This window comes from Micropterus dolomieu, linkage group LG12, assembly GCF_021292245.1.
Source record: "Micropterus dolomieu isolate WLL.071019.BEF.003 ecotype Adirondacks linkage group LG12, ASM2129224v1, whole genome shotgun sequence".
Lineage (NCBI taxonomy): Eukaryota > Metazoa > Chordata > Actinopteri > Centrarchiformes > Centrarchidae > Micropterus > Micropterus dolomieu.
In genome coordinates, this window is record NC_060161.1 from 13,894,605 (window position 1) to 13,907,233 (window position 12,629).

The 12,629-nt window shown below is 39.3% G+C and overlaps 1 protein-coding gene across 1 annotated transcript in view; it reads right to left on the reverse strand.

Annotated features, from left to right (window-relative positions):
* Positions 1 to 12,629, reverse strand: part of LOC123980808 (receptor-type tyrosine-protein phosphatase H-like) — a 32,380-nt gene that overhangs the window by 12,270 nt on the left and 7,481 nt on the right. Inside the window, exon 5 of the mRNA XM_046065359.1 lies at positions 733 to 881. Coding sequence (XP_045921315.1) covers positions 733 to 881 — 149 coding nt within the window. The remainder of the gene's footprint in view (positions 1 to 732; positions 882 to 12,629) is intronic.

Genomic DNA, 12,629 nt, shown 5'->3' on the forward strand with positions numbered 1-12,629 from the left:
TGCTTCTGAGTGGCTAGTAGTCCTTAACTAGCAACTCCCAACAAAGATCATTTAGAGACAAGATGCATCACTCCATAGCTAAAACGAAGCCTTCAACACAGGGTGAAAAGAGGAGCTGCAGCAATGTGCAGTATGGCAAAAAATATGGTGTTTTTGAGAATAAAACCATCTAAACCTATTCTGGTACAACACCTAAATAGGATTTTGAACCTGAAAAAGAGCATAATACCACCTTTTTAAGGCTGTCTGTCAGGAACAGAGCAAGTGAAACAATTCTTTGTATTACTAAAAATGTTTTTTCTGGATCCAGATGTCACATTCTGTAGTCATATCCATCACACTTTATATCACAACAGAGATGTACTCTATAATAAATGAAGAATCACAACATCACAAAAGTTTTAAAAATAAATCATTCTTAATGTAAAAAATATTTTATAGTGTTGGCCAAAACAATGCTGAGTTAAATTAACATGCAATAAAGTGCATGTTGTTAAGTAGCACATTCCTTTAATGAATATTATACCCAGTAGATACGTCTTAGTTTTACACTGGTGCTCTGAAAAGCAGATGATGGCTCGCTAAGCAGATACAGAACATAGAAATAAAGTGACATATATTACCGGTAACTGCAGTAATGTTTACTCCACTGCTTCTGACGTTTTCAATCACAGAGAAGAGAGTGAATGTGTATTTAGTTGCAGCAGTGAGAGATGAGACTGTGTGAGTTACTGGTCCATCTCCATTTGGTGCAGTGATGTTGATCTCTGCACCATTAAACTGGAGAATAAAGCTGAAGCTGTTGTTCACTTTATTCCACTGCAGAGTGATTCTGGTCTCATCTTGTCCTATTGATCTGAAGTCTTCGGTTTTTGGAGGAGCTGAGACAGAAGAAGAGAAGTGAATGAATTTATCAACAAACAAGTTTGCGAGAAAAATTATTCATGCTCTATCTGGCTGTTACGGTTGCTCTATTTTGTATCCAATTGTTGACAAACCTTAAGATGGCTATTACAGATACACATTTTTATTAGCCAGAATGTTGTCACATTTTATATCTAACCACATCACAGTCTGCTTTTTACAAGACATATGCAATGAACAAATAATGAAGAATTCAAAATTCATAGGACTTTGCCGCTCTCTGCCCAAGACCAGGCCACTGTACACGTCACTAACCATGAATAGCCATGAAGTGATCATTCTGTCTCTTTCCACTGCAGCAGCAGATGCTCAGGAGCACATCATAGCGTGGCTACACATGTGGCTACACATGTCCCACCTGCCAGAGCAGATCAGAAAGGAGCTGCTGGCCCATCAGCCCCAATGGGCTCTTCAGGCCGCTCCTCCAAGATGCAGTCACCCACCTGCAGCAAGCTTTGAAAGCAGCAGACGAGGTGAAACGGCACCTTATCCGTTTTTATCTATGTGATGCTTCGGGGTTTTCTCTGGTGCACTAGATACTGAATGTTCTAGAGACCAAGCACAACGCCAACGCTGCCAATTCTGGACACATTACGCACACATAGGCACGCAGGTACAGACTTAAGGTTCAGGCCAGGGCTCTCCTGTCGACATAAATGCACTTCAGTGTGACTGCCACCGTACGTAACAACCGTCCTTACTGTTCCCTCAACATAAGCCCTGTGTGTGCTTGTACTCATGTGCCATGAGTATTTCTCCCTATTCACACTCCCGTGGCCGTGGTTTGTGTGTTTGTTCCACTCTTGCATGCGCTCTGCTCGTTTTTTGGACTGGGGACAGTGTCAAAGGTGCATGGCATGAGGGCATGAGAACAGAGGAGCCAATCTCATGCTAAGAGGCGGCCCCCAACTGAGTAGAGACTGCAATCCGATGTGATTGAGCAAATCTAGGCTCTCTTCAGGAGAGTGGAGGAGGACCTGTTTGGCAGCCAGCACAACACCCACTGCCCGCTGTGGCTCTATATTCAGCCAGGACAGCCCCTGGAAACGGACGTGTTTGCACACGCTCCATGGCTAGAAGAGGTGCTGTATCTGTTCCCCCCTTCTCGTCCCTCCATGAGCCTCTGGAGCAGTCCTCTGAAAATGCAATCTCCCAAGACAGCCTTGCTGCTAGCCCTCTCCTCTGCTAAGAGGGTGAGTGAGCTGTGTGCCCTGTTAGTTCACCCCAGCAGCATAGTGCTTTGTGGTGACCACAGTGCAGCTGTGTTGAGACTGAACTGTTCCTTTGTTCTTAAGAACATAAGGAGCTCGTTCCCCACCCCATGCTGGACAGAGGGAGGATCGACTGCAGCTGTTGTGTCCAGTGCGCGCTCTGACATCCTATGTAGAGTGCACAGTCTCCATCTGACGCACTGATCAACAATTTCAGTGATAGTGCTGGATGTACTGTCCAAGATACTCTTTGCCAGATGTCTTTGTGAGTGTACCTCCCAAGCCACTCTTGGCGATCTGTGCACAATCCACCACAAGTGTGGCAGTGTCCACGGAGCTTTTCAGCAGGGTAAGTGCTGGAGAGAGCTGCACAACAGCGTCCTTTCACTAAGGTGATGTGGTGGTTGGGTCTTTGGACGGCCTGTGGCAGACCAGGTTGGTGTGGTAGAATTTTAGCTTGTCGCAGCTAGGGCGGACAGTCATTGGGCTCCACCCACTGTACCCACAGAGTCCAGCTGAGGACGGAGCCTTTGTGAAATAGAACGAAGGTTACAATATGTTAAGCCCAGAGCCCTGTAAAAAGAGAGTTGCGTCAGCGGGGGTCCAAAATGCTACATCGTCACGTGGTTCATGGAGACCGCAGATAGTTCCTGGAAGTCCTAGTCGAGCAATTCAAAATGAGCGAGAGAAACGACAAAACGGCTATTTTAAGCGATTTCTGGTAATTTATACAATAAATGTGTTAATTTACAATATTTCTGCACGTGCATGTAGTTACATTACTACTTTTGAAAAGGAAGACATATATTTTTGACAATAACAGCTATAATCATCTACCCTGTGGACATTTTTCTGGCTAACCTTACATTGGAAAGTGTGTTCCTCTTGAAAACATGTTAAAAATTCAGATCAGTTTTAACTTTCTAACATTCCTTTTAGTAATCCCATGGTACCAGGGTTAATTGATCTTAATGACTGATGTAATCTTTATGACTTCAGATACAACAGACAGGTGACTATCAATGATTGTCATGTATTAATTTAATAAATCTCCAATAAACTCAGAGAACTGCATGTTAAGTGGTTTGTGCCTGCGTACTGTCTTACAGTAGTCTACAGCACAGTTTATTGTGCTGTGTGGAGATGCTGCTGCAGTCGGTCAGAAAAAGGAGTACGAATGTTTGGTTTCCCAGCTGACATGGAGAGGAGGAAAAAATGACTGACTCAGGTCAACAGGAGCAACATTACAATCACTAAAAAATATGTGAATATGTACTTTTTCCACAAAGAAAGAACACATCACTGGCTTAATGTTTGGTCAACCTTTCTTGTAAATGGCTACAGGTTTGATTGAGAAAGTTATGGATTGTTACATTTTGGAACTTCATTAAAAGCTTTTGCTGCTGATGTTGGCATCAGTTACTAGATAGTTTGTTAGTTAGTGAATGTTTTTATTTTTTCACACAGTTCTCACACACAGGAACTTTGATGATGTGATATGAATTTTTACAAAGTAATTATGTAATTACAGTAAACATATCCAGTAAGAATTGAGTGTTCACCAATATGGTGCATTCAGCCACTATTATGTATTAATTTGGGTAAATAAACCTGAATTGTTGTGTGGAAAATAAGCTAAGAAGGGATGCAGACACTGAGAGAAAATATTATAACATTTTAGGTATGATTTCTTATATATGGTATAATCATGTGTTGTTTTCTTTCTCACCATGGTCCACTCAATACTCTTTAGCATCACTGCTCCTCCACCTCGCAGAGTCTACTGCTATAATATAATTAATGTTTACTATGAAGATTTTATAATATGCTAGTATACTACTTTTAAACAAGGTTTTTAAATCTTTTATTCATGCATGCACCACTAATATATTTAAATAAAATTAAATGCATGATGCTAACTTCCAGGAACTATTCAGACGCTCCATGATCCGCCATTGCTGTGAAAAACTGGTCCATTGGAGTGAATGGAGATGACACGACTCTCTCTTTAAAGGGCTCTGGGTAAGCCTAGTTCTATAAGCACAGGCCGAGCCCTCTACCGATGAACCCTGCTGCTCTGACACCATCTGCTGAAGAGGTGTTCGGATACTGAGGCTATTTAGCAGCATCCTTTTGGTTGGCTATGTGCACAGTGCAATTACTGTGGGCGAGTGCGCGTGATTGGAGGAGGTAGTACGCGAGTCCACCTGTGCTTATAGGACTAGGATTAACACATCGTGACCTTGGTTTTGTTGTTTTGTTGATTTTGGAGGTTTTATGTCTGTTTTTGTAGATCGCAAATATTCACCTTACTGACAATAAAGTAATTTCTGTAGAAATGTAATTGCTCCAATACTGTCCTGCTTACAACTTGATCACTAGATTTGCGCAGGTTTATCTGCTGTATATAATCTTCTGAACAGCATTTAGCAGAAGAACTTTTAACTACAGCATTCTTGTTTCAACAGACGTGTATACAAATCTAAATTCAGTGTGAATCTGATGTTAAAGGATTTATAATTTATAATGTAAACTGCCTAAATGCAACAATGAATCTCTTTACAGTATGTGAGTAGAAATAAGATGCATTACTTGTTGAGTAGCAGATGAACGGGAAAGTGAGGGAGCAGTTATCATCTGACCACAGTCCTGAGTTTCTGAACACTGTGGTGACACACTGCGCTGTGCTGTCTGTTTGCCCATAGGCCCAGTTTTGAAACAGAGACGTGCTCCCATCAGACCACAGTTGATCCAAGTACAGACCAATCCACACAGAGTCCCCAGCTGTCAGCTTTGTGATGATGTAATTTTCTGCCCGATTTCGTATACTGCAAGAGAAACAGCAGCATATACACATCAAGGGTGAGTTGAGTATAACTGAAAAGGTAAACATAAAAGAAAGAAGAAAGTCCAACACTGCAGTGCATTGTTAGTGATTGTTGGAAAATATAATATTGTAGTTTATGAGATTATGTAAGGATTTGGTCACGTGACAACGTATCTGTTAATTAAAATCAGTGCAACATAATCACCTTCAAACTAACTATAACTATGTTACTATACTTCTATTCCAAATAAGGCTTGTAATCATCATAATCATCATACATTACATCATGACTGAGGTCTAAGTGCATCACAGTCTTAAAAAGAAGGATGAAAATTATGTAACTCATTACAGTTAAAAAATAATAGTACTAAATTAACAGACAGGAAGAGAAGGATTCAATCAATCTGTCACCAGTGTTTGGCAGTAATGCATTTGGTGCTGCAGGTCAGCACACTGGACTTTGTTGTTCAAGTCAGCTGTTAGCCAAGAAGCGAAAGGAAGAATGGAAAAGATGCAAAGTGGTGGTAGTGAAAGTAACATAGTAACTTAACAAGTAACATAACTAGTTACATTTATCACCCAGTAATAAGTAAAATAATATTATTACTTTTTTTAAGGTAAGTACTATATTACAATTTCTGAGTAACTTGCCCAACACTGACAGTCACAATACTGAATAAGCCGAGTTTCATCAACAGAACAGATAGTAGTTGTTAAGTAGTTGGTTCAGTACTGAACTATTTTATGTGTTGGAGTCTTCATTAGTGCACACTGTACCTGGCTAGATCGACATAATTCTCCCTGCAGTAGCTCTGAGCTGCGGTCCAATTCAAATATTTGTCGACTTTTACAAAGGATGATTTGCCATTTACTGAACCTGGTAATATATTGATGTAGAGAAGTTATTAGCAATGTGCTATGCAGAAATTCCATTTAGCTTCTTGGTTATATTTATGATATAAAAAAACTCACCGTTGTAGCACACAAATCTTTGTTGGTTGTTGCAATGAACGTGCGACCACTTTCCATTGTAATCCAAGAAAGAGTAGTAATAGTAATTGTAATAGTAATAGTAATAGTAATAGTAACTGTAAAAGCTTTGAAGCACCACACAGTTCTGTTGTCCGTAAGGATTGTAGGGATATCCAGGAGCCCAGTTTCTGAACTCTGTCTCTCCTTCACCATAGAAGCTGCTGTTACTCAGGGACCATCTCCAGCTGTCGCCATAGAGGCCTATCCAAGCCTTGCCTGTTCAAACAGATGTTCATTATATAACAGCTGGAATTAAAATTGTTGCTGAATTGACTTAAAATGTAGATGAATAAACTGAAAATCCCTTAAATTATGTGTCTCCTCTATTTCGCAAAGGGTCTTTGTTGTTCTTTTACATTCCATAATATATTTTATACTTTCATCTAATCAAAATAAGCTGTTGTGTATGTATATGATTATATACCTTATGTTTATGGTCTGTATATGTTTCCAATACTTGCCTGTGTAGTTCCTTGTGGTCCTGAATACAGCATTGGCGTCAATTGGGGTTCTTATGGTGGCCAGGTCAGTGTAGACCCGTCTACAGAAGCTCTGAGCTTCAGTCCAGTTCAGTGGCGTAGCCTCAAAGTAAAACTGACGGGTTCCTAAAACAAAGCATATTCAGTTTTTTATTACTTACTTTTTTTATAAAGCATGTTTTACAGTGAACATAAAGAAGCAGTGTGCATCAGGTGGATTCAGCTGTACTGTGGGGTTTTACAAAACCTTTTTCTCGATGATGGGATTTTTGTATGCTAGCCGAGTACACTGTATCATGGAAACAAGTAGTGCTCTATGGCATGCTGGATTTTTTGTTTAGTGCCTTAACACTTTGTCTATCAGCTTGTCAGCTTGTCAGATCAAGTTTCACCCTGCCTCAATAAATTGGTGTTCACTGTTTCACACTGACAATAATAAAAAAGTACCAGTTCAACCACTGACATTTTTTGTCTCATAAGTTGGACTCTTTATCTTCTATCTTTGTCTTTCGCAGAAATACACACAGTATATGCAGTACTGAGTCAGAGATGTTTTAGGAAGATGTACTGAAAACAAGAAACAAAGTCAACAGGAAGTTAACTTAATTACATGAACAAGGAATAAGAAAAATGTTTAAATGTCACAAGGTGTGACAAAGTGGGTTTGCTCACCATTTGTCCCATACAGGTTATTTTCCATATTACACAATATTATTTTATACAAGTATTTACTTACTTACTATAATCTAGACTGTAACATAATGCAAACACACAAACACAAACACAAACATTTGCCAAGAAAAATGCCGCAAGACCAGGCAATACTGTGGTTCCAACTTTAAGTCCAGCATGCATCACGTTAAGTCAGCGCTTTAATGCGCAGAGCAGCGCTGCGCATTAAACGTGATGCATGCTGGACTTAAAACAAGGCACGCTGGTTAAAAATTGTGTCCAACTTTCACCGGCGCTGTAAAACGTCACCATGTCACATGACATTTCATTTTCATTTCATTTATTTCGGTTTGGTCATTTACAGATCATTCAATCAAATCATTCAAAACATAAACACTATAGATGACCAGGTGCAGGCAGAAGCTAAAGCTTATTGTGCCTGCCCTTAACTTTAGAATCATAAATGCAACTCATTAATGACAACATCTGTTCATAAAATTAACAGTAACACATTAGTGGACCATTGTCCACACCAGAAACAAGCCTATTTAATTAATTTTCATTCTAATAAATATTTTTCCAATGTTATTCTCTTCTAGATATTTTTAAACTGAAAAATAGACGTGGCTTGTTTTAACTCATTACAGCAACTATTCCACAATTTAACTCCTTTATTTGATAAACAGTGTTCTCTTAATGTAGAAACAGTGTTCTCTTAATGTAGAACATTAACATAAACCTCGCGAGAGCAAGGCAGCTGAAGGCGCCGAGTCTTTTTTCCCCCGATAGCTTTATTAATCCAATAGTACTTGACAGACAACAAAACAGGGAGTACAGGTTATAATAAAACAAAACAAGTACATGAGAAACAAACAGGACAAATAAATAAACAAATATAATGATAGCAGCTAATGTAATGTAATATATTGGATGTCTTTAAACCTGCACCTCACGTTAGACTATCAAGTTGGCGAAAGCTGATTGCAACCATGACTTTTAAAGATGCATACTGCCACCTACTGGATGAAACAGTCTCCCAGTGCAAAAAACAACGAAGTAGTGTCCACCCAGAGACTTCAAAAACTGTCCATACTATGTCTGGAGAGTAATTTTTTTCAAATCCTTCCCTCTGTGTAATGTCTATCTCCGCTCCTGATATACCCACAATGTCAAAGAATCTGCTTGCAGCATCCAACACCATATTAATCCTCTGTGATTTAGCCTACTTTTTATTTCCACAGCACAGTTGACTATCATGGCAATGTAGGCCAAATATCACTTCTTGTCCATACAGATCACATGCTGATTGTCTCCATTCCTTTTCTGATCCTTTTGCTCCTTCTTTCTTTCCATACTCTTGGTGGCTTCAGTGAATGACCCTCTTCCGCTCTGATCTTATCCAGTTCTTTTTCTTTTATTCTTCTCGGTCATTGTGCTGACTGGTGATTTCCCACAGAGTGTAGGCACTTTACTTGCTCCTATTCTTCTTCACACTCGGTTCGTGAGTAAGATTCTTAAGATGGCAGCAGGCATGTCAGTTGCGCTGGTTGCGTTTTTAGCCTAGTTTTATTTTAATGTTTTTAGACACAAGTCCGCCTCTTTATATAAATTATATCTGTGACAAGATCGACTTCTCTACAACTATCATTTTCAACTACAATCAAGGTATTAGTTTTTACGGAAAAAATGCTGTGATTAATGCATTCATCTACTCATGCCAACATGAGACTCAACAACCTTACCAAGCCAAATACCACACAAGCAACCATTTTATCAATACACTCTGTCTGCTCCTCTCTGGTGATGTTCATCAGTGCGCCGGTCCAAATTCAAACTTTGTGGACAGAGCAACGTGGCCTACTGTAAACCAGCCTGGGCTAACAACTGCATCTGATGTCCAAGTTCAACGAGTTGAGTAATGCAGAGACCTCGCTGGTGGGCCTATGGTTCGGAGGCACAGTGTCCCTGCCCGCTTCTGTTGTCTGGACACCGAGGATTCGACACCCAGACTGGTGGATGTCTCATGCGTTGCCGTGCATCTTGCGGCAAGTAGTGGAGGTTGCAACGGAGGGAGAGAGTCGGGAACACATGGCGGCTGCTGCTACAGATGAGGATAAACAATGGTGCACGGTGGCTACAGTAAACGGTGAGAGCAATGGGTGTCTGCTGGTGAGCGCAACGGGCATGGCGGTGAATAAGGATCCAGATATCTGTCCTACAAGTGCTGGTTTACCTGCAGCACCAGGCGCACATAGGCCAGCAGTGCTGCTCCGTCCAAGTACTAAATCTCTGCTTTCAAGTGTGTTGAATTAGGCGAGGTGTTAGTACTCTAACACACAAAATGCAAGTAATGGCTGTTCATCAAACTCTAAACGGAGAGCTTGCACCCATGGAGAACAAATCCACCCAGGAAACACACTTAGTAACTGTAAAGACATCCATGGACCTACTCCTGTAAACCCCGTCTTTAAAAAACATCGCAGATTTAAACTTTTTAAAATTGTTAATAATTCTAGAGTCATCTGGGATCCCCCCCAAAAAACCAGGGGACTATTAGAAGGGCATTTGAATATCTGTAGTGTAATTTCTACAACTGACCAAGTTGTACACATTTGCTATGTGACTCCAATCTAGACTTTTTGTGTCTTTCAGATACATGGTTACATAAAAACTCACCATCGGCAGCCTTGAATATACCCAGATATAATTTATTTAGATGGGATAGAGTTAAGGGAAGAGGTGGTGGAGTCATGGTTAACCTGAAGAATAATATTCACTCCAGCCAGATTCAACTATCTAATGTTAATCTGGAATATATTGGACTAACTATCACTCTCTCTTCTTAAATGTCTTTTGTTCTGGTTTTACTATATCATCCACCTTCTTCTAACAATACTTTCTATGATGAATTTAAAAGGTTACTCAAAGAATGCAATTCTCTATATTCTCTAAGGTGATTTCAACATAAATTGGGATGACAAGAGAAATAGAAATTCTTTGAAAAGAATTACAGATAATATGGATTTTACACAACTACTTAAAGGTCCTACCAGAATAACTGTATCCTCATAGACGCAAATTGATTTAATTTTCACCAACAGGCCAGAAAGAGTTGAGAAAACATATAATCCCATTACTGGATTAACTGACCATACCTCATTTTATTCAAAAGAAAGCTTACAAATAATAGATTTACGACAAATAAATATCATTCTCAGCATCCTAGAATTCCTAAAAGTGAACTTGAGAATTTTCAAATGGCTATAACCAAAACAAAGTGGAATGAATTTATAACTGGGAGGAATGTAGAGGAAGACAGAGAGAGATTTATAAACACAATTCAGGGTATAGCACAAACGTTCACTAAGATACCCCAAGGTAAGAATAATAATAAAAAGAACTGTCTACCTTGGTTGAGTACAGACTTACTGAAACTGATGAACTTGCGAAATCATGCACTAAAACATTTTCTGAAGTTTAAATAGCAAATTGACAAATAGACAAAAAATTATAATGTTATGCAGCAGTGTTACTCGAGAACTAAGAAAGGCTAAAGCAAACTTTCTTTATTGTAATTATTCATAAGTCTAGAGGTAATACTAAACAAATCTGGGAGCATATTAAGAAGCAGGTGATCCCCAGATTATCAGTAACTACATACAGTATCATATCATATCATATCAGTATTCTGCCTGTTGTATCCAAGGTGATGGAGAAGTGGGTTTCAGAGCAGATTGTCTTTTATTTGAACAACAGTGACTTTAGCCTGCATCCTACGTAATTTGGTTTTAGAGCTCACCATTCAACAGAGACTGCTACCCTATGATGGATACGGGTGGTACTGTGGGGGCAATTTTTCTGGACCTTAAAAAGGCTTTCGACACTGAGATTCATGGAATACTTATTAACAAATTAACTTCTTTTAATTTTTCCAATGATACCATTATGTTGACTGATTCATATCTAAAGGGAAGAACACATTATGTAAAGGTTCAAAATCATAAATCCACTGCTTATACAATTAATACTGGTGTCCCGCAAGGATCTGTACTTGGCCCACTGTTGTTCAGTCTTTATGTTAATGATTGGCCCTTGGTTTGTCCCAATGTAGAAATCCAGTTATATGCTGATGATGCTGTTATTTATGTACACAGCAAGCTGCTTCAAAACTGACTAATGCAATGAACTATATCACAACATGGCTTGACAGATCATGTCGTACGTTAAATGTTTGTAAAACGGTTAGCATGTTCTTTTCAAAGCGACCATGTAGCACTCCAGACTCAGTTGTGACTGAATACTGAATAAATACTGAATAAGTATCTGGGTGTCTGGATTGATTCAAATCTCTCTTTTAGAATTCATTTAAAAAGTATGTGCAAATGAGTTACATTTAATTTAAGTAACTTTAGATTTGTTAGGCAATCACTCAGCTTTGAAACTGCTATGATATATATGAATGCCATGATTAACCTGCATTTTACATATTGTTTGACAAGCTGGGCACAGGCTAACAAATCCACAATGAAGCCACTCTAAAGTCTTTATAAACATCAAACATCAAAATTTCAGATTCGAAACCTAACAGTTTCACACCTGTCAAACCTAAATACCCATAGGCTTCTGAGTTGGGAAAACTTGATCAATTACAGTAACCTTTATCTACTTTATAAGATATTGCAAAGCACTGCCCCACCTCCACTGAAGAGATTTGTTATGCAGAAAGCAAGCACTCTTGTTACCAGAGGTATCACAAGAGGGGACTGTATCATTCCCACTCAAAGAAGTGCTTTTAGTCAGTTAGCGTTCTCTGTAACAGCATCTAAACAATGGAATCTTTTGCCAATACTGATAAGAGAAGCAAATACTTATCGTTCTTTTACTGGTCAGCTTAAGAAGTGGCTAATTGATAATCAGATATGTGCACATTAGACTACTGACTGCCTACTGAGATTTGTTGCTTGTTTGCAGATTGTCTTTTGGCCTTCATTGATAGCGGCATGAGACTTATTACTCCCTTCTTTTTCATCTCCGACCCGAATTGGACGTGGTCTTTATACTCATCAATCCTCAGAGCTTTATCTCGCTGCCACCTTGACACACACTCAATGATAACTATCTCACTTCTTGTTATCTTGACTGGCCGCACATCAGTCAGTTTTTCTCCCACAAACTTTCCGTTGATCTTTGAAATTCCGTTTGTGTAACAACTGTCATCACAAAACAATACGTCATCTGTTCTTTTAGTTTGACTGGAATCACTTGAAATGCTACACTTCCTCCTTTTCTCATTCACAAATCCTCTTGTGTAATGATGTGTTCCTCAGTGTTGGGGCTTCAAAGCGTGTGTCGAGTAATCCTTTTTGTGAAGCGCTTATTGAAACTTGTGTTCATGAAGTATGTGGTGACGATCGAAGCCTCGCGAGCCGGCCGTAACACGTGACTGATTCAGGAAATGGTTTGGGGAGCGATTATAAATATCAA